The sequence below is a fragment of the Prunus persica genome, chromosome G4 (genome assembly GCF_000346465.2).
Source record: "Prunus persica cultivar Lovell chromosome G4, Prunus_persica_NCBIv2, whole genome shotgun sequence".
In the NCBI taxonomy this organism is placed as follows: Eukaryota; Viridiplantae; Streptophyta; class Magnoliopsida; order Rosales; family Rosaceae; genus Prunus; species Prunus persica.
The window spans coordinates 8,361,544-8,384,935 of NC_034012.1; the positions used below are offsets into that span (position 1 = coordinate 8,361,544).

The window sequence follows — 23,392 nt, forward strand, 5'->3', positions numbered from 1 at the left end:
TGCCATCCATGTCTGACCTATTCATTGCCCTAGATGGCCAATGGATAGGCAACCAGCTCACATTCTCTTTTGCCCCATCCTAGTAATGTACACTGTACACAATGGTGAAAACTATTCTCTGTATATATAGCTTCTCCATCATACCATATCATTGAGAATTTTATTCTTGTGTTCCTCAAAACTTGTTTATGCATAATATCATTCATATATATACACACTTATTTTCTCATTCGAATGTTTGTACGTAATTATCTTACGGATGCCATTATAAATATGAAAGAAAATAAGGAAGAGTAATAGAAAATACATGATGTCTGCACGATAATAAAGTATAGACATCCGGATGATAAAATAACTATATATATATAATTTACATACATACATATGCTTATTTTAGGAACACCCTTGTAGGGCCCACTGTGTATTGTATTTCACTAATTCAAACTGTCTATTTTGTAGATACTCATTCAAAAATCATGACTACCGAAAAAAAAAATCACTTTAATCTGATATCATTTGACCGCTCATTTGAATTATTGAAATTTTAGTACTTTCTTGAAGCATTGTGTTTATTGATTTTGTATGACACAATTGGATATTGAAACGGTTTCTAATTTGTCTAATTTTTTGCAAGGACGATTTATGAATGTAGACTTAAAAACTAATTATTTGGATATTTGAAAAAATATTTGTAGAGGACCCTAAAGGGTGTTCCTCAAATAAAATTATTTGAGGGATCCCTCAATAGAAAGATATATATATATATATATATATATATAAGAAAATTACTTAAAAGGACTGGCCCAAACCCAGAAAGCCAGATCAGCCCAATACAAAAACCAAAACAGACACAAAAATAAAACAAAATAGGCCCAAAACACATGAGGCAGAAAACCCTAGCAAACAAAGATGGAGAGAAACCATACCATTTCCTCCCAATCTCTAAAATGATACATACCAAGTTATAGTAGTGCTTGTTTCACATGCACAGCAGCATTTTCAGAGAGTATATACTTTTTTCTTTGCCTGCAGCAGTACTTGTTTAATATTATTCAATGGCAAATTGGTTTTCTTTTATTTCAAAGATTTCTTTTAAATTTAGGCACTTGACCTTCAAATACTAATTATTATTATTTTTTTCTTGTTTGAAACTCTCTGCCATTCTAATTATGGTTAGTTGAGTTCTGCAACTGAAATAACTATAAAACAAGTGGCATAGCAGAGGCATCTGCAGGTAATGTACCTGATAATTATTCCTCTGGCTTGATGATGGGTTTAAACTAATTAATTAATTAATTAATTAAGCATCTTTATAGTTGATGGGCGTCTCAATTATTGGATTCGAAGATGATGATCCCCTGTTAATTACTAATTAATAGGATCTAAGTGAATGATTAGGAGGAGTTTGTAAGCATGATAAACAAAGGTAGTTGAAACAAGCATGTGACAAAATTATGAGCAAGGCAGCTTGGGCATTATCATTCTGCATATATTATTATATGAGGAATGGGGCCAATTTGGCTGATACATTGTATATATCCAAAAAGGAGAGGGAGAAAATTAGAGTATGTTTGCATCAACAATTTCCTTCTTTTGCATAAATGCTGCTGTACATGCATGCACCTTGTTGTATACAATTTGAAAAAAGTAAATTTAGGTTTTACCCATAAAAAAATTTTCATTTTTGGAAAAAGCCAAAGCTTTTTCAAAAAAGACAGAATAACCTCTCAACTTTCAAACCAAAGACATGCAAATGTAAAGGATTTCTTAGGAAATCAAAAAATAAATAAGGGCAATTTTGTCCATTTTTGCTTCTTTTAAAAATTTTCTCTCTCCTTTGGGCTTTTCCAAAGTCTCCCTTTGAAAAATATAAGAGAGTCCAATTACAACTACCATGTTTGAAAAGCTTGTGCTTTGTTTTTTTGGTTGGGCCTGGACGATGTGATGAAAAGGAACAATGTGGAGGTTGGTTATGCCAGAAATGTTTTATAAAATCACACACCTACCGGACTATGCAAGTGGTTAAGTTAGAGACGATATTAATGTTGATAATAGTGGATCGCAGGTCTGTTCCTCTGAAAGCTTTAAAAAAATAGTTATAATTAGTTCATTGGTTTAATTAAGCTAAATCAATACAACATGAATTGTGTAATCTAGTATGATTCATATATTGCTATCTAAGTAAGAAGTAAAAAATGCATGAAACATTGTAATCTAACATGCTATGTTATGTTGTTGATTATCAATTTGAGCCATGTACATTTAAAAGACAACTTAATTGATCAAATTTAGAATGCAAAAGAAAAATTTTCGAGATCCTAACACTTCAATTTTCTCTTTCGTCTCCCCTTTATAATTTGTTGGGCCTCCTCATTAATGGCAAAAATCTAGTAAGGTGCCAATGAAGGTACTAGCCCCCACTCACTCCTATGAAGGTGCCAAGTTATCATGGTATTTGTTGAATGGAGGCAAACTGTTTAATAAAATGCCTCAAAGAAGGCTAAGATAGGGCAAAAGAGTGGCTGAGACTTGGACCGCATTAGGTAAAGACTTTACAGACTCTACAAGTTTTTGTCCCCATGACAGAAAATTCATGAATCCGACAATACTACTCATTATTCTTTAGGGGACCAAAAACACTCGTATACATGTCAAACTCAAGCAGATCCTATGGACACTCATTGTGCCATGTCTAACTCACTAAACATCATGCAAAGAAAATAAAAACTAGAAAACAACTGACCGAGTGAGAGAGAGGGCATGCCATGTGTTGGCACATGCATTTGCCACATGGCCCTACTAATTTGCACTTAAGAAAATTAATTAAGCCCAGTATGTAAAATCCCAGAGGATCCTGGACCTGATGCCATTTTGTTGGTCAAAATTCTAGGATCAAGGAAAACGACATCTCAAATTTTTCACAAAAAGAGAAATTTCTTCGTGGCATGGCTAAGAAATAAAGCTTGTTCCAACTTGGAAGTATTCTATATTCTAAAACAATTTTTATTGCTGGGGTCTTGAAATTATTATCATCTTTATAAATTATTTGATTGGTTATTCCAATTAACGGTAATTTGATAGCTGGATTTATAAGGAGTATTGTGACGTGCCACCAACTTATAGAAAATTTTAAGAAATTAAGCAGTCAACACACAGTGATAGTTTTATAACACGAACCAACTACATATACCTTATTGCATCTTCTTTAAGTATTGAAATTTCTCGTTTAATTTGACGACCAAACTCTTATGTGTAGAAATATTCGCTTAATCCTTTCAGCATTTGCATGGTTACACCTCAACATACATTGAAATGCATCTTACTCAATAAATTTCTCAAGGGCAGATCGAACCACCATAATAAGGGCAGCAGCTCAATCTCTCTGATCTCGAGAGAAAGGACATGAACATTATTTCTCTGCCTACATTATTATTAGCATCAGTTAATACCAGTTTGGAAGGTGAAGCCATTATTGGATGAATTATTATATAAAAAAGAAAACAAAATTCAAATCCGTCATAATTTTATATGTTTCAGAAAATTAAATATGGGAATTGAAATTGGGAGTCAAATGCGACTGAGTTATTATTGAGTGGTGTGAGCGACAATGTAGGGCCAGTGTTGAGCACGTGGCAGACAGCATTTCCTCTTCATTTCCACGTGGGTCCCAGCCCTAGGAGTGAAGAAGTCATATTGGCCCATCACATGGGGCCATGCATGGCCTCCTATTTACCATTTCTATATATATTTTTGGTACGTACTTTGCCCTATATAAATATATTAAATAATCAGCAGTGATCAATTAATTAATCTTAGATTAGCAGAGACTAGAAGGTTCCAGTTACGTTCTTGTTATTTTACTCACAAAGGCAAAAGTCGGCTGCAGCCCACACGTAAAATTTAATCTTCATTCTGAAATTTCCACATGAACTCCACTCTTTTATTTTTAAATCAACCGTTATATATATGAATGAAATGAATAAGTATATGGATGGATGACATGAATGCATGTTAATATGTTCAATACATAGTTAATTTCTTTTTTAGTAGGAGTAGAAATTTTATTAGCGACGAGAGCAAGGAGAAAATGAGTAAAGATGAGGTTAGGTTAATGATTTTGATTTCTTCCATTATAGTAGAAAAGGAAAAGAAAAAGAAATGCATGAATTTCAAATTACCGATTGTACTTTGTAATAAGAGATCCCAAATATTAATCACACATAAAAAAATAAATGAAAATAGCTTCCCTAACAACATTTAGAAATATTCAAAAGCTATTAACAATTATATAGAACAAATAAGGATATTTTTTTTATACAACGATATTGGAGGAGGGAGGTTTTTTCACACACTGTTAAGGTGTCGTAGGGATTCGAACTTGAAACCAGTTATATATATGTAAATTAAGATCATTTTCTACTCGTAAGGACGCTATATAAGTGTATTACTAATCAAAAGTATGATATAATCCTTCTATACACTAGACTTCTACTTGTAAGAGACTGATATCGTTAGAAACTTCAAGAGAATACTCCTTAGACTTTTACTTTCTGGCCTGATTATATTCCTCTCCTGATATATGCATGCAAGCATCCTTCCTTGATGGACCCATGTAAGACGCCCATGCCCTCCAATACCTTAAGCTTGTTGACTAAGCATGCTCTAGCTAAGCTAGTTCTTATCCATTTCACCACCCAAAATCTAAAGTTGTAGAATCCCGAGGCCAAAGGGACGTATGGTTGTAACTTTGAACATAATTCTAAATTCAGAATCCAGCTTTCAAAAGTACTGCATTTGGTGTTGTAATAAAACCATTGGTGGAAACCGACCTACCCTTGACAAACACGAATTAATAACCAGAAAAAAAAATTCATTGATCGCCATGAAAATGGAAATAAGGAAGGAATCGTAGTACCAAAGTCATGACTAATTTAACGTGCTTACGTACCTCTTATTCACACACACCCGACTTGATTAGATTTATAAATTAGATCCCTACAAGGCTATATATAGCACTAGCCGTTTGTCTCTGACTCTCTACTTTTTAGTTCTTTTTTTTAATCTTCATTTCACGCCCTTCGGTATAACTCTTTGTCAGCGGGTGCCTTCAATTCTTCAACCCACCATCCTAGTCATTCACACTCTCCATTGCATGGGCTTTTGCTCCTCTACGATTACATTATACGTGTAGGAATTGATTGATAGTTTCCCACCTAGAATTCCTTTGTTGTTTGTGAATTACTATACTACGAAATTTGTCATGAATGTATTGTCAGATTCACATGCATTAAAAACTGATAAGGTTGTTTTTCGTAGCACATAAAGTTCAATACTATTGATAACGAGCTTTCTTCGTAGCACATAGAATTGATAAGGCGCTTTCTTTGTTGTTGGGATTTCTATTAATAACGAACTAGATTTCCTTCTTTTTCTTCTTGAATAAATTCCAATTCCCTTCCCTATTAACTTTTTCCTTTTTAAGTTGATGTTGAAATGGAATGTAAATCCAAGTTCCTTTGGGTGGAGAAATTTTTGTAGGTACACGGTAAGGGTGGCCCTGATTTGTTAGATACGCAAAATAAAGCAAATATGGTATAAGCAGCGGGAGCAAAATCTCATATACAACATGCCTGATTCTTTGTGTTCTTTTTTTCTCTTTCATTAACACGCAAATGCTGATCAGTTTAGTCAACCAGTACACTTATGAATTTTCTTTTGTTTACCATATCAATTTCTCTCTCTCCCAGTTTCCCACCACTGCACAGATTACATGCAAATGTTCAGTTGGGTCAACCAAACCCCTTAATTAATCCCCCCACAGGCCCTACATACCTTCCTCTCTCTCTCTCTCTCTCTCTCTCTCTCTCTCTCTCTCTCTCTCTCTCTCTCTCTCTCTCTCCTTATTCTTTATAAGCCCCCAAGCCCTTCAAATACCAACTTGCATTTCCCATATAATTATCAAACTCTTCACCTCATCAAAGCGCATGCACCACCAACATTTCTCCATCCAGCAGCCATGGACGAAGAAACCACCCCTTTCCCGATTTCCGACTACGCAGATCTGGACCTAAGCTTCACCAGTTTCACCTCCTCCTCCACCACCGTCACCGACCGCACCTTCACCACTTCCTGCTCCAGCCCCCGCTCCAGCTTAGCCCGCAGCAGCCTCACCCTCAGCTTCAACGAGTCCCGCCTCTCCACCACGTCCTCCACCGCCACGTCAACCGCCACAAATACCCCCCTCAACCACCGCAAGTGGGACCCCCACTGGTCCGCCATCAAAGCCGCGACCGCCCTCTCCTCCGACCGCACCCTCCACCTTAGCCACCTCAAGCTTCTCCGCCACCTCGGCACCGGCAACCTCGGCCGTGTCTTCCTCTGCCGCCTCCGCGACGACCACCGCGATAACCCCGATGCCGCCACCTTCGCCCTCAAGGTCGTCGACAAGGACTCCCTCACCCCCAAGAAGCTCGGCCACGTCAGCACCGAGGCCGAGATCCTCTCCATGCTCGACCACCCTTTCCTCCCTACGCTCTACGCCCGCATCGACGTCTCCCACTACACCTGCCTCCTCATCGACTACTGCCCCAACGGCGACCTCCACAATCTCCTCCTTCTCCAGCCCCTCAACCGCCTTCCCCTCCCTGCTGTCCGCTTCTTCGCCGCCGAGGTCCTCGTCGCCCTCGAGTACCTCCACGCGTTGGGAGTCGTCTATCGGGACCTGAAACCCGAAAACATACTCTTGCGCGGGGACCGGCATGTTATGTTATCAGACTTTGATCTATGCTTTAAAGCAGATGTAAGCCCCGCCGTCCAACACCGTCGTGTTGAAAAGACGGGGCCCACGAGAAGAAAAAATACTCATTCGTGTTTTGGTTCGAGGAGGGAGCATGAAGAGGAAATGGTGGCGGAGTTCGTGGCGGAGCCCACGACTGCTTATTCGAAATCTTGCGTTGGGACCCACGAGTACCTGGCACCCGAGTTGATCTCCGGTAACGGCCACGGCAACGGAGTTGATTGGTGGGCTTTCGGGGTGTTTATCTACGAGCTCCTCCACGGGACGACGCCGTTTAAAGGCGGGAGTAAAGAGAGCACGCTGCGCAATATAGCGGCGAGCAGTGGGGTAAGGTTCCACGTGGCGGAGGGAGAAGAGGAGGGAATGAAGGAGGCGAGGGATTTGATTGAGAGGCTGTTGGTGAGGGACCCACGGAGGAGGCTAGGATGCTCCAAGGGGGCCACTGAGATTAAACAGCACCCCTTTTTTGGTGGGATTAATTGGGCATTGATCCGGACTTACAGGCCGCCGGAGGTTAATGGGCTTAGAAGAAGGCCCAGTAAGCCCCATGTAAGCCCAGTGGCTGCAGCTTTGCATAAGAGGAAAAAGTGCTGGTGGAAAGGACTTTGTCATTTTGTGAAAACTAGATGTAACAAGCATAATAACCACAGTAATAGCAATTACTACAAATATTATGTGAGTAGTAAAATGGTGAGGAAAAGTAGTCAAATTTAAATAAAACCCTTTTTTGTTTGTTGTGGGTTTAAGATGAAAAATACTTGTATAAATAGGTTATAAGGAGTCTCGGTGGAGATGTAATTTTGTGAGGTACTTGTGAACTGTTGGTGTATATGAATCTGAGTTGTACAATGATGATTCATTTTCAATTTTAGATGTTTGAAGTTTTTAATTTTGACATTCATATGAGTGTCATTAGGAAATAGTTATATAAACACACACACACACATATATATATATATATATATTAATTTGTTGCTTCCTCAAAATTATTATTTTTGATCAATAGAGATGAATGATTCAAACTAAGGAACTGTTCCAACATTACTTACCCAAAGATCATTTAATAAATTGTGTTGCTTCAATTACTAATAGCCTGTTCTCATTTTATTGCTAACATTCTTGTTTTTCCTTCATCATTTAAATCCCTTTGCTTTTCCAAGTTCCAACCACTCAACTACATTTGAATGGGGAAAGGAAAAAACAAGCTGCAACTTGCAAGAGTCTTAAGTTGTTGGTGGTTGTCAGGAATTTGGTTTTGGGGACCAGGTAGACCTCTAGACTGCTCCAACTGAGAATCTGCAAATTTGATAAATTTCCTCACAGGACCACATCAGGTTCATAGGATAGTCTACTTGTTCTTAATTACATTATTTAACCAATTGGTACTGATCTCACAGTTTTACATAACATGTAAAATTATTGCATCCTGCTAGCAGGTTAGTGTAAATGGTTCAAACCAATTAGTCAAAATCCAGTTACTTTTGCTCAAAACTGGCTGCTGACAGGAAGTTTTCCAAGAAACAATGATGCAAGACATGGATGGAAGGGAACCTATAGAGATCATGCTTGATAAATTTTGGGATTGGGTCAGAGTGGTGAGCTTTCTTTACAGAGAAAATATTATGCTTCTAAAACCACTCTTAATACAATTGAGGCAGAGCAGATGGTCAGTAAAATGCTAATCATTGATAGAAATCTTTTATTTTCTTGAGCAATCCAAGTGAGAGGGCAGATTTCTCATTCAGTATGTAGTAGTATGGCAGAACACACAAAGTTTCTGGCAGATGAAGTGAGCTTCTGGGTTATAACTCCATACAACCTGCAAGGTTCACAGTCGTGCAAGCCAATGTCAGCTCTGATAATAATCAGAATAACAAGAAATATCCAAAATAGGACATAAATACAAGTTGCCCTTTGATGGAAAACTTAGGATTTATTTCAATTTCCCAGTGCATTTCATAACTTTTCATCAAAATAAAGAGGACGAAAAAAAAGACTTGTCTTCTAACCTTTTGAAGGACCTTCATCTAAAGGAGTCTCAGATGTTGGTGATGATGAGCAATTGCTCACAGACTCCCTTGCATCAATCATCATTGCAATCACCTCCCTCATTGTTGGCCTATTAACTGGGGATGTACTGGTGCAGAACAAAGCAATCTTGAGAAATAGAGTCATCTCTTCAGTCGTCCTTTTCACACTCAGATCAAGCCTCTTGTCAAATATTTCAGATGTTGCCATGGCGTTATTTACTGCCCTTCTCACCCATGTGACTAGGTCTCCGCCCTGCTCCAGTGGTTGAACAGGTGACTTTCCAGTTACTAGTTCCAGCAGAACCACCCCAAAACTATAGATGTCACATTTCTCAGTCACTTTCATTGTGTAAGCGTACTCTGAAATGAATTCCAAGGAAAATATACGGTTAGAACTTAAAAGTAGCAAGAAGATTTCTTTTCCTTTCTTCTTTTTGATTCAATATTAAAAGTTCTCACAGGATCTGTTAAACATCTGATATAATCATAAAAAGGGGAGGGTGAAACCGGGATAAATTAGACTGAAAACTTAGGATAGTAGCAGGACTGGAAGATACCAGATGCAAGTACTGGTAAAAAGACCAAATCAAGCTATTTAATGAGCTATTGATGCCTAGTACAATAATGCAGCAATGACTCGGAAATGAACAGCCAGTCTTTCTTCATTTTAAACATTTCTTAAATCTGCAGGAAGAAATGGTGATTAGGTTTGAGATGATATTCTCGTCTCCCATGATTTGTTGGACAAATTTGAGTTATGCTCAGAATCAAAACTCAATCCTTGATAGATATCACGTATATTGGAATGACTCGAATAGGACAACATTAGCAGTTTGCAGTTTCTTCAATCAGATTCTTAACATAAAAGAGTGTGTTAAGTCAATTCTTACATAGGCTTGTTTCTGATATAAAATAGGATATGCACATTATAGGAGTGGTGTGTTAAGTAACAAACTAATTATTGCTTCAAGGTATTCAGTATGAGTAAGACAAAGAATAGAAGTAGCTCTTTTTCTTACCTGGGGCAATGTAGCCGTATGAGCCTGCAACAGCAGACATGGATTTTGAGTATGGGAGTTCAATCAATTTAGCCAAGCCAAAGTCTCCTACATGTGCTTCTAGAACTTCATCCAATAAAATGTTATTTGACTTTATGTCACGGTGGATGATTTGGGGCTTACAATCATAATGGAGATAGCACAAACCCTCTGCTGCTCCAAGAGCAATCTTATACCGAGCATTCCAGTCAAGAAAACATCTTTGTTCATTTCCATGGAGATGTTCTCCTAGACTGCCATTTTCCATGTACTCATACAAGAGAAGATTTGAGTCTTGGTGGTAGCAGAAGCCATAGAGCTTGACAATATTACAATGCCTGATCTTTCCAAGGGTCAATATCTCAGCACGGAAGCTGCTATCTACGCTTACTCCATCTCCTTGTGCCTTGAGCTTTTTGACTGCAATCACATCACCGTCAGCCATAACAGCTTTGTATACAGTGCCACATGCTCCCCTTCCTATAATTGTACTGTCTGAAAAACTGCTAGTAGCTTCAACAAGGTCCTGGTATTTGAAACCTTCCTTAGGAAAGTAATAGTTGTCTAACACTTCTGGCTTTGTGGGATCTTCAAGTGAAACAAAAGTAGGTCCACGGCGCTTCATTGCCCAACAGAAACCCACTATAGAAAACAAGGAAATTAATCCAATTATAACAGAAATAATGCTCACCAGTTTCTCTTTAGATGAACCCTCCTTAAACCAGCTTCGCTTCGGAGTAGTAGATGGAACTGCAGATTGGTGACAATTGTTTGAACCTGATCTGCACAATCCATAGTTTCCAGCAAAGTTTGTAGAATCCATCCTTCCAAATGCGGTGGTGTTTGGCACAGTTCCCACTAGGTTATTGTTAGAAAGGTTGCACACCAGAAGGCTAAGCAACTCACCAATTGAGGCAGGAATTTCACCAACCAGCTGATTGTCATTCAAGTATAGAGATTCCAGCATCTGCAAGTTCCCCAAATTTTCAGGAATTGCACCTGAAAGATCATTGTGGCTAATGTTGAGGGCAATCTGTAGAGCAGTGAGTTGACCCAGCTCAAAAGGGATGCTACCTGAGAAATGATTTCCCCCCATTTGCAACTCAGTCAGTCTAGCCAGGCCTCCTAAAGTACCTGGTATTACTCCCATCAAATTGTTATCAGAAAGCTTCAAAAGTTCCAACTTCACTAGCTTTCCGAGTTCTTCTGGGAGATTGCCAGTGAAGTAGTTCCTACTAAGATCAAGTCTTTGTAGTTTCGTGCAATTCCCCAGCTCCTGAGGAATGCTCCCGGAAAGCATGTTAGAGGAAACGTTGAAGGTCACGAGCTGCGATAGATTCCCAATTTCAGGAGGAAGATACCCAAAAAAGTAGTTATCAGACAAGAGTAGCCTTTCTAAATTTATAAGCCTGCAAACCTCTGGAGGTATTGGTCCTGAGAATCGGTTTTCAAAGAGTTCAAGAGCAGAAAGACTATATAACTCCATGGGGAGGCTTCCTGTAAGCATGTTGTCTCCTAGCATTAGCTGCATTAGAGACTTGCATGTCTTAATCCCATAAGGAATATTTCCAGACAACCTATTTGACCCTAGGCTTAGAAATACTAATGTCTGATACTTGCAAAGGTGTGGAGGTATGCGACCAACAAGATTATTTTCAGACACGTCAAGAATAGTGAGGTTGCTGTTAACTCCTAGGCTAGGAGGAATTCTACCCTCAAGATGATTATCAAATAGTTGCAAATCAACCATGCAAGTAAGATTCTGAAATTCTAGTGGGATTGTGCCTGTCAAATGATTTATGGACAAGTCCAACCTCTGCAGCAGCTTCAACCGCCCAAGCTCCCTAGGAATATTTCCTTGTAGATGGTTCTCAAAAAGGTGAATCAACTGGAGATTAGGAATGTAGCCTAACTCCCGGGGTATGAATCCGCTTAACTGATTTTCAGAAAGGTCTATCTCAAGAGCACTGGTGCAATTCCCTAGTTCACTTGGAATACTTTCATTCAGCTGGTTGGTATAGATATACAATCGTTTTAGCTGCGATAACCTCCCAAGTTCTTTTGGAAGCATTCCGCTGAAAGAATTTACATGCAAGGCAAGCAATTGCAGCTTACTTATATTACCAATCTCAGGAGGAATCAAACCACTTAAATGGTTTTGCCATAGGATCAAATCAGTCAGATTTTGAAGTTTGTGAAGCTCCCTAGGAAGGGATCCTTCTAACTGATTCTGTGACAACCCAAGAACCTCTAAGCTCTGACACTCACCAATACCAGTTGGTATTGGCCCTGAAAGGGAGTTTCGACCAGCCCTTATAACCTTGAGCCTTTTCAACTTACTAATTGACATGGGAATGGTGCCAGTGAGATTATTACTGTAAATGAAAAGCTCTTCAAGTGAAGTTAAATTCTCTATCTCCTCGGGCATTTCACCATACACATAATTCTCACAGAGGTAAAGCTTTCTAAGGGTGGTCATTTTGCAGAAAGGGGTTAACAATTCTCCATGATACCTATTTGTGCATAGGTCTAGAATCTCTAGATTATGACATTTAGCAAGATCCTTGGGAAAGGGACCAGAGAAGAAGTTCTTGGACACATTGAATTCAGTTAAGTAAGGTAGATTGCAAATGCTTGGAGACAAAGTGCCAGACAAATTAAGACCAGTGAGATTTATAGAAGTTACCTTGTGATTGGTACACCCCACACCAGTCCAATTGCAAGGAGTAAAATATGATGAATTCCAGCTTTCAAGATTGTTACTAGGATCAGAAAGAGATGTTTTGAACTCCAAAAGCAAAAGAGCCTCTTCCTCTAATGAGTTTATGGAGGCAACACTCAGACAGAATATCAGTGCCAAATGGAACAGCATTTGGAGGAGAGAACTAACCTGCCAAGCCATTTCTACATACACAAAATAAGAAAGCATATAGGAGAAAATGAAGCAAGGCCTGACGAAATATGAACAAAACTACATGGTTGCATAACCAGTTTTATGGCATGAATTTATTTTGAAGGAAATTTGTTCTTCAAACGCAACAGACCCTTCAATTGGGGACCAAATGGGGAAAATTTTAGAAGGGCACATCTCTCTGGAGCATGAATGTGATGAAGAAATTAGAAAGATGATGTATCAATTCTGATCCAGAGAAAAATCCAGAACCACAGAGACTGACAGGAAAAGCATGAAAACTGAAACAGGAACCCGAAGGGTGCTACATGCACTTAATAAGGCAGAGAGGTCTTATCATTTTTTTTTTTTTTGGGCTCAATAGGGGGGTCTTAAATCTCAATGCGTGGCATTAACTAAAGGGATAAAAAAGAAAAGGAAAAAAAAAAACAAAAAAGCCCACAAAATAATGAATAGAGTCAGACTCAGACTGTCAGAGATAAAGAAGAAAGAGAGAAAGAGCTTCACCTACCTTTACAGAGAAAAAACGAGAGGCAAGCCACAAAAACAGAGAAAAGGTTGATTGATGAAGGCAAGAAAGTGGAGGAAGACCGTGACAGTCACAATCTGAACCAGTGAAAAGAAAGAAAATTAGAAGTCAACTCTAACCACTTTACAGCAAAATTAAGTGCTTCTTCAACTTCTTTTGGCTCTGTTTTTGCCCTGTTTCTTCCTCCTCTGCCTCTTCATCTTTCTGGTGTACTTGGTTTCTTGCTTTTTCTCCACGGCATCCACCAATACATTCATGCTTCTCATTTTCCATCATTGTGAATTTCAAACGGTGTGGATTGAGAGAGACTTGTCATGTGAATTTCTAATCTCTTCCATTGTTGCTGGCTGGGCCTGCCAATTCTGGGGACTGTGGAAGAGTTGCTTTGGCTTTTTATTGTTGTTGGGACTGTTTGTGTGTCTTGGGTTGCAATGATTTGTTTCAAGACTTGAAATGTTTGAGTGGCTTATTAGTGGGTTGATTGGAATCTCTTACATTCAACTGAGGGGCCAGAAGGAAAAGAAAAGGCAAAAAATAAAAATAAAAATATTCAAATGTGTTTGGATTCATGAACACTATTATCTTTTAAAATACGCCAATGAGAGAGTTAGATAAACAACTACAAGTCGCCTGCATGTAATTGTACTATAAAATATAAGCCAGGCCAGGATGTTGCATTCTGCATGTAACCTTTTGGGTTTCCAGCTTTTTGGGAATTTTTAAAATTTATTTTTTATAAATCAATTTTTTGAATAATGTAGTTGACATTGTTCTTTTTATTTATTTAATCAAGCGATATTCTACTTCAGTCTAATTTAAACTACAAGTAGGGGATTTGAACTCAAATACAGTGAAGAGCACATTAGCCAGTTAATGTCGTGTGTGCACTTGCCATTCTTCTTAAAACTCACTACATAATACAAGTAGAAAATCCTGCATGCCACAAAACATGTTGAAAATTCACTTGATATAGAACGGAGTTTGATGTATTCACACTAATTTTTTATTCTTTCTTAATAGTTTTTAAAGGAGGTTTTGAAAATTTCTTAAACAATTTGAACAAAAACACAAATATTTATTGTCAATATACACTTTCATATTGTCTAAATTTTCTAAGACATTTAGTCATATATCCATTCTTAGCACTAATAATATAAATAAATTCTACATCATCTAATTTCTATAAACAAACCAAAAAAAAAAACCCTAAACATGAGAGCTGGCCCTATTGAATTTAATTTTGATTATTAAATTACTTTGATAACATATTGTGTGTTTTGGGTTTTCTATGAGGTTTTGCGGTTGGACTTGTTTTAAGAAATTGATAGTAGTTTTATAATTTATAAGAAGTTAAAAGCCTATTTGTTATGTTGTAAATGGATTTTGAGTGTGTTTTTAAAATCTATTTTATATAGAGTTTTTTTTAATAATTTAACCTCTTATATTATATATATAATAGTGAATCTCCATAAATTTTTTGGCCTTGGAGACTCAAACTTACTCAGTGTGAGAAAGTTCGAAGTTTGACAAAAATCATGAAAATAGTTGGCTTCTATAATGTCATTGTTTTTTACTTTTTGGAATACCATCGCAATAGAAATGATTTCACTCATGACTTAGAATGTCACTAGCCTAAGTGACTATGTAGTCATGTCATTTTTCAACAATACTCTATATGTACACATCATATAATGGGATGCGTTTAACAAGTCATCTATTTCACACCTCATTTCTTCATGCTCAAAAGTTATTATGCATAATAATGATATGTTCATTAACGGCATGACTCGTACAAAAACCAAAACACCACCACCAACACCACCTTACAAGAGAAGCCAGAGGTCCATAGGTAATTGGTTTAGAGTAGTTGTCTCTATATCCACTTTTGAATTCTCTCTCCCCAAATTTCCTTGGTATATATGAATAAATAGATAACAAAACAAGAGACGTCTCTCTATAGTGGGCGTAGTTATAAAATACTACGGTAGTAAGACCACATGGTATATTTTTGTATACATGTTATAATATAAGTAAATATTTATTGATATTATTCTTTAAAAAAGGAAAAAATAAACTATATCGTTCATCCATATTATAACACGTGTACAATATGTACCACCTGACCATAGGATATTGTAGTATTCTATAATTTGTCATAGAGTGGAGTCTTATCTCCAATCCTTGTCTAAAGAAGAGACAAAAGAGCAGCTTAGTCCATTACGTGATAAGGCCTTGTTTTTCCGTTTTGTTTGTTTTTTTCATTGAATAAAAAGTGGTAAGGACTTTTCAATATCGATCAATCAAAGGAGACCTAGAAAAGAAAGTCCTTGTAATTGGGGTTTATTATAAGACTATTATGAAATAATTAGTGGTTCATATATCACATGCATTCACCGATTCACGACATGGAATAGACGCGAAACCTCTTCTTTAAAATTTGAATGAATGGTTTTCATAGGACCTTGGGGCAGATTGTTGCAATGCCATTCAAGAAGCTGACGATGATTGTGCCTCAACCGTGACGATGATTATATATTTTGTTTAGTCTTTTTTATTACTATTTATAGAATGAATATTTTATTTCGTCAAATTTTATTATTATTAGAAGAATAGACAAGATACCTGCCACAAAATAAAAATAAAAGACTGGATGAACAATTTGAATATTTTATTTCCGTTCCAGTCAACACTTAGCGAGTATGCCGTCCTTGGTGATCTCCGCCCAGAAAGAGCCAAACAAACGATGCTTATTTATTCTATCAGATAACCTAACCTAACCACTAATTAAGCTCATGAGCAACCAAGTGAAAATAATCGCAACCAACCACAAATAAGTATCGAACTCACGACAAATAAGAGCGTCGAACTTGTATTTATACGAGTTTGATTCCCATTAGACAATTAAATATAACTTAGAAAATAAAAAACCATTAGGTATGGTATGTAACAACTGTTAAATTCACTAAAAACCCAAAATGAAAAATTGTATATATATATATATGCCTTGCACATTGCATACAGCCTGCCTGAGCACCAAATAGCCTTTTGTTTTCTGAGTCTGAGTTTTAACAAGCAAGCAGCTAGCTAGCTTGTGTGTATAATGGCGGACGAGGTTGTTCTTTTGGACTTCTGGCCAAGCATGTTTGGGATGAGGGTGAGAGTTGCGCTGGCTGAGAAGGGTGTCAAGTATGAGTACAGAGAGGAGGATTTGCTGAACAACAAGAGCCCTCTACTTCTGCAGATGAACCCGGTTCACAAGAAAATCCCGGTTCTCATCCACAACGGCAAACCGGTCTGCGAGTCAGCCAACATTGTGCAATACATTGATGAGGCTTGGAAGGACAAAGCTCCTTTGCTTCCCTCTGATCCTTACCAAAGAGCTCAGGCCAGGTTTTGGGTTGATTACATTGATAAGAATGTCAGTTCTTTGGCCTTAATTTTGTCTAATTAATTAATTTAGTATATATATTTTGTGAACTTTCAATCTAATATGATATGAGAAGAGATCTTGTTAGTTCAGTGTTCAATAACAAGATTTCAGCTGATCAATAATTCAAATTCACAATTTCTTGCGTAACCTAACATGCTAGTGCACGCAAAAGAAAATTAAAATCGTTTGATGCAATATTTTTGTGTTGCAGTTATACGAGGTTGGGAGGAATATATGGGCCACAAAAGGAGAAGAACAAGACGAAGCCAAGAAGAAATTGATTGAAATCCTTAAGCTGTTGGAAGGGCAGCTTGGAGACAATTCTTTTTTTGGGGGTGAGATATTTGGGTTCTTGGACGTTGCCCTAGTCACAGTCTACTGCTGGTTTTTTTCCTATGAGACATGTGGGAACTTTAGCATAGAGGCAGAGTGCCCTAAACTGATTGAATGGGCCAAGAGGTGCATGCAGAAGGAGAGTGTGGCCAAATCTCTAGCTGATCCAAAAAAGGTGTACGAGTTTACTCTTCTGCTGAAGAAGAGATTTGGTAAGGAATAGAGCAAGAAATATTGAGATATGTTCTCAGTTGTGTTGTACTTCTGTTTGTTCTCTTTCTTTCAGCTTGTGTTCTTAGTATGTATGAGATTCTGGTGAACATTTTGGTGTGTCTACAGAACTCAAAGGATGTGTATCAAGACAAACACTTTGATGTGTCTGTCAATGTGTGATTATGAATAAGAAAGGGTGTCTTCTAAACTAAATATTTTTCGCTGCTTGTATGTATTATTTTTGTGTTCCATGGCCATGTGAAAAAGTAGAGAGAGTTTTTGGGATTGCCTGATCATTTTAGGGGAAGAGCTTCAGCCATCAAATTAGGGAAGGCTGGGAGATATATTGTGCGAAAGTGTGAAGTATGAGACTAATATCAAGCAAAGGGAAAATATGACAACTAGAATTAAACCGGTGAAACTATGAATCAAGCCGGACCAAGATAAAAAGAATTGAGAAATCATGTCGACTAAATGAAGTCAAATTTGACTCTCAAAAATCGAACCAAACTAAACCAATTTGACTAGTTTTGATATCAGTTTTACCTTAGAAGAGCCGGTCCAAACTGAAATGGTTATTTTACTTTTTTTTTCCTTCCTATGAATCCAATTTGTTATGCCGTAATTGAAGAGCCCGGCCTACTCTCCGATTACCCTAACCATTTCAGTGGCCCAACTCCAAAACCACCCACCTTTTTTTTTTTTTCTTTCTATCTTTTCTTTTTCTTCTACCTTTTCTCCACCACTTTCTTTCTCTGTATGATCCTTTTGTCGTCTTCTTCTTCTTTCTTTTCTTTCTTCCTCCGCTTTCTCTCTTTGATTCTCTCTCTCTCCTATGTTTCTCTTTTCCTCATGAGTCACAAGCACACACACGCACACGTGCAGATGTGAGGTCAGATTTGATAGATCTTGAAGATCTTCATGCATCATATATATATATAATGTACATGAACAACAAAGTATATATTTTGTTTAGTCTTTTTTTATTTTATAGAATGAATATATTATTCAGTCAAATTTTATTATTATTATTAGAAGATACCTGCCAAAAAATAAAAATAAAAGACTGGATGAACAACACCTCAGTTTCTATTCCGGTCAACACTTGGAGAGTATCCCGTCCTTACACTACTAAAAAATTGGGTAAAAACCACAATCCAAAAGCCAAAAAAAAAAAAAAAAAGGGTTATGTCTTTGTTTTATTTTATATTGGTCATATATATGTAGTATTTGTATCATATGCAGAGAAGACACAATACTTTGGTGTCTAATTTAAACAGAAAAAGAAATTTATTGTGCTTAATTAATTTAGGCACAACTTTCGTGGCCTATAGAGAGCACAACTAGACAACTTTTGTGCGTAATGGTTACATATATATACTTTTTGTATAAAAAAATATCGTTAACTATATAAAGCACAAATACTAAATTTTTGTGCCTTTGTATTGCACACAGTCCAAAGTATGGTGCTTATAGAGTACCAATATTGCAATTGTGTCTCTTTAGGTTGCCCATAGAGCACGAATAAGAAAAAATTGTGTCTCTTTAAGTCACTTCATGTCCCATAAACTAAGAAGTTGTGTTGGAATTTTAAAAATTTAACCGTTTTGATTTATTTAATTATTTAGCTGTTTTATGTTATTTATTATGGGGATTATAAATATTTAATTTTTAAGTTCTATTTCTATATTGAATGCCTTAATTTTCTAGTTTAATGTGGTGAATGTTACATGTTATTAAATGCCTATAAAAGACCACTCCTCCATCACATTTGAACAATCACAATACACCATCAGAATATCACATACCACAATCATCACCACAATCTAATTCTCTCCTTCTCTCTTTTTATATATATATTCCCTACTTTCTATTGGCTTTTTATTGTTGTTGGGACTGTTTGTGTGTCTTGGGTTGCAATGATTTGTTTCAAGACTTGAAATGTTTGAGTTGCTTATTAGTGGGTTGATTGGAATCTCTTACATTCAACTGAGGGCCCGAAAGGAAAATTAAAAGCAAAAAATAAAAAATAAAAAATCTTCAAATGTGTCTGGATTCATGAACACTATTATCTTTTAAAATACACCAATGAGAGAGTTAGATAAACAACTACAAGTCACCTGTATGTAATTGTACTATAAAATATAAGCCGGGCATATTGCATTCTGCATGTAACCTTTTGGGTTTCCAGCTTTTTGGGAATTTTTAAAAATAATTTTTTTTTGAATAATGTAGTTGACATTGTTCTTTTTATTTATTTAATTAAGCGATATTCTACTTTAATCTAATCTAAATTACAAGTAGGAAATTCGAACTCGGATGCAATGAAGAGCACATTAGCCAATCTAGCTAATGCCATGTCTGGACTTGCCATTCTTCTTAAAACTCAATATAGAATAAAAGTAGAAAATCCTGCATGCCACAGAACATGTTGAAAATTCACTTGATATGGAACAGAGTTTGATGTATTCACACTAATTTTTTATTCTTTCTTAATAGTTTTTGTAAGATCCCACATCAACCAACGGAGAGGGGGTGATGTGCCTTATATGTGCACACCCGCATCCATCTAGCACGAGGCCTTTTGGGAGCTCACTGTCTTCGGAGTCGTAGGAACTCCGAAGTTAAGCGAGTTGGGGGCTAGAGCAATCCCAGGATGGTTGACCCACTGGAAAGTTGCTCGTGAGCTCCCAGAAACAAAACCGTGAGGGCCAGAGAGGGGGGCCCAAAGCGGACAATATCGTGCTACGGCGGAGCCGATCCTGGGATGTGACAATTTGGTATCAGAGCCACTCTGCCGTGTGGTGCGAGTATGCCGACGAGGACGTCGGACCCTTAAGGGGGGTGGATTGTAAGATCTCACATCAACCAACGGAGAGGGGTTGATGTGCCTTATATGTGCACACCCGCATCCATCTAGCACGAGACCTTTTGGGAGCTCACTGGCTTCGGAGTCGTAGGAACTCCGAAGTTAAGCGAGTCGGGGGCTAGAGCAATCCCAGGATGGGTGACCCACTAGGAAGTTGCTCGTGAGCTCCCAGAAACAAAACCGTGAGGGCCAGAGAGGGGGGGCCCAAAGCGGACAATATCGTGCTACGGCGGAGCCGATCTCGGGATGTGACAGTTTTTAAAGGAGGTTTTGAGAATTTCTTAAAAAAATTTAAAGAAAAACACAATTATTTATTGTCAATATATGCCACTTCATATTGTCTAAATTTTTTGAGACATTTAGTCATATATCCATTCTTAGCACTAATGATATAGATAAACTCTTCACCATCTAAAATCTATAAACAAATCCAAAAAAAAAACCCCCCAAAACATGAGAGCTGGCCCTATTGAATTTAATTTTGATTATTAAATTACTTTGATACCCTATTGTGTGTTTTGGATTTTTTTTATGACGTTTTGGGGTTGAATTTGTTTTAAGAAATTGATGGTAGTTTTGTAATTTATAAGAAGTTAAAAGCCTTTTTGTTAAGTTGTAAATGAATTTTGGGTGTATTTTTAAAATCCATTTTATATAGAGTTTTTAGTCCGAAAAGCATTGTTCATGCTCGACCTAAGCTTCACCAGCAACAAAATTAGGGGTGGGCACTTAAACCGATGAACCTATGAATCAAGCTGAACCAAAATAAGAAGAACTGAAAAAATTATGTTCACTAAATGAAATCAAATTTGGCTCTCAAAAACCGAACCGAACTGAATCGATTTGACAAGTTTCGATATCAGTTTTACCTTGGAAGAGCCTGTCCAAACTGAAGTGGCTTCCTGTCTATAAATCCAATTTGTTATGCCCTAATCCAAGAGACCGACCGACTCTCTGATTACCCCAACCATTTCAATGGCCCAACTCCAAAACCACCCACCTTTTTTTTTCTATATTTTCTTTTTCTTCCACCTTTTCTCCACCACTTTCTTTCTCTACATGATCCTTTTGTCTTCTTCTTATTTCTTTTCTTTCTCTCTTTCTCTCTCTCTCTCTCTCTCTCTCTCTCTCTCTCTCTCTCTCTCTCTCTCTCTCTCTCTCTCTCCTATGTTTCTCTCTTCCTCACGAGCACACTGTTGAAGAATATGACCCCCACATCGGAAACTTGACTAAATAAAATAAAATATATAATGAATTAATAATTCCACTACTAATATAACCGAGGCCTTTTGGTGATAAGATCCCACACCTACTGGGTTTTGTAGGTGGTTAAGTTAGGGATAATATTTGTGTTGTTGGTAGTGAGCCGATGGCCCGTCTCTTTGAATTTAACATGGTATCAGAGTAGGAGAAAACCTAGCTCCCGTTTTTTTTTTCTCTTTACCGTCAAAAATCCCAGCTTCCTCCTTTGTTTCCGTTAGCTCTCTGCTATGGCTAATGACAAAGAAGTTGAAACTTCTTCCAAGGATGGAAACAAGTCTGATGTTTCCAACCCTCTTTTCATTCATCACTCTGACCATCCTGGCATGGTTCTTGTATCCAAACCGTTGAATGGAGACAACTATGGGACATAGTGTCGCTCCATGCGAATCTCCTTGAGTGTCAAGAACAAACTTGGTTTTGTTGTTGGCATTGTCAAGAAGCCCTAAAAGAAAACAGGTCCTGATGAGTTCACTCTTTGGCAACATTGCAATGATATGATCATATCTTGGATCTTGAATTCCCTTGACCATGACATAGCTGATAGCGTCATCTACTCTAACACTGCTCATGATATATGGGAAGATTTTAAGGAACGTCTCTCTTAAAGAAACGTTCCTCGAATTTTCCAGATCCAACATGACATTGCCTCCCTTACTCAAGATCAAATGTCAGTTGTTGCTTATTACACAAGACTTAAGGGACTATGGGATGGGTTCGCATCATACAGTGATGTGCCGACTTGTACCTATGGTGCCATGAAAGATCACGCCAATGATAGGAATAGAGTGATGCAATTTCTAATGGGTCTGAATGATTCATATGATGCTGCTCGTGGACAGATTCTTCTTATGCAGCCACTACCATCCATACCCAACATCTATTCCTTAATTTCCCAAAAGGAGAAGCAACGACAACTGGGGACTCCTCATACTACCTTGGAACCTATTGCAATAGCTGTTCGCCAACACCGGGGATCTTCAAATTCTAATCGCAAGCCTCTTCACTGCACTCACTGCGATCGGGATCATCACACAATTGATACCTGTTATAAACTTCATGGCTATCCTCTTGGGCATCGATTGCACAAATTCAACAGAAATAAGCAAGGCTCAAGTTCCTCTGCCAATCACGTGCAGAACAATCCCACTATTCAAGAATTGAAGTCTGCCATGCCAAACCTATTTGATAGTTAGTATCAGCAGATTCTTACCATGATGAATGATAAGAAAGAGCCACAAGCAAACTCTGCAGGTTTGTCATATTATCCTTTACCTTTACACCGTTGGCTGATTGATAGTGGCACAACAGATCATATTACATCTATCTCACATTCTTTTACGTCCACAAATAACAACCCTTCCATTCCACCAGTTGTATTACCTAGCGGTGAAAAGGCTTCTATTATTTCCGATAGGAATGCCTCTCTTAACTCATTTCTTTCTTTAAAAAATGTCTTGTATGTGCCTAGCTTCAAAGTTAATTTGATGTCAGTAAGCAAACTTACACAAGGACTTTATTGTTCCACCTTCTTTTTTCCTAATTGGTGCATTTTGCAGGACTTGGCTACGAGGAAGACGATTGATCTGGGTAAACAGCAAGGAGGTCTTATTACTATCTGGTTTCTTTGGCGTCGGACAAGCCTTCCCTCCTCCAACCATCTTGCAACCATGCTCATGCCTCAACTCACCTCTAGCATAGCTGTTTAAGCCATCCATCATCTTCTCGTTTACAATTTTTGCTAAGAATGTTTTAAATTTCCCTTTTTCAAATAATGCTTGCGAGGTTTGTCCCTTGACAAAGCAAACTCGATTACCTTTTAATTTAAGTTCTATTTCCTCTTCTAAACCATTCTCTCTTATTCATTGCGACATTTGGGGGCCATATAAAACTGCATCTTTTTCAGGGGCCCGTTATTTTCTAACTATTATGGATGATTTTACTAGGTTCACATGGTTATTTCTCATGCAACATAAATCTAAAA

At 37.6% G+C, this 23,392-nt stretch overlaps 3 protein-coding genes across 5 annotated transcripts; 2 read left to right on the top strand and 1 right to left on the bottom strand.

The window, feature by feature from the left end:
* On the top strand, positions 5,607-7,695 carry LOC18780273 (serine/threonine-protein kinase WAG1). Its single transcript, XM_020563149.1, has one exon. It carries the CDS (start codon positions 6,017-6,019, stop codon positions 7,508-7,510), a length of 1,494 nt encoding a protein of 497 aa, XP_020418738.1. The 5' UTR covers positions 5,607-6,016; the 3' UTR covers positions 7,511-7,695.
* On the bottom strand, positions 8,242-13,896 carry LOC18778627 (leucine-rich repeat receptor-like serine/threonine-protein kinase At1g17230). Of its 3 annotated transcripts, none has more exons than XM_020562946.1 (4): positions 13,286-13,896; positions 9,846-12,767; positions 8,806-9,186; positions 8,242-8,615 (listed from the first exon to the last, which is right to left on the bottom strand). In XM_020562946.1, the coding sequence occupies exons 2-4, from the start codon at positions 12,763-12,765 to the stop codon at positions 8,599-8,601; spliced, it is 3,318 nt and encodes a 1,105-aa protein (XP_020418535.1). In that variant the 5' UTR covers positions 12,766-12,767; positions 13,286-13,896; the 3' UTR covers positions 8,242-8,598. The 3 variants fall into 3 exon arrangements, with proteins under 3 accessions (XP_020418535.1, XP_020418537.1, XP_020418534.1); XM_020562948.1 differs by having other exon boundaries at positions 9,846-12,753; positions 13,286-13,406; XM_020562945.1 differs by having other exon boundaries at positions 9,846-13,896.
* On the top strand, positions 16,317-17,503 carry LOC18780458 (probable glutathione S-transferase parC). Its single transcript, XM_007212975.2, has 2 exons — positions 16,317-16,721; positions 16,945-17,503. Exons 1-2 carry the CDS (start codon positions 16,404-16,406, stop codon positions 17,287-17,289), a joined length of 663 nt encoding a protein of 220 aa, XP_007213037.1. The 5' UTR covers positions 16,317-16,403; the 3' UTR covers positions 17,290-17,503.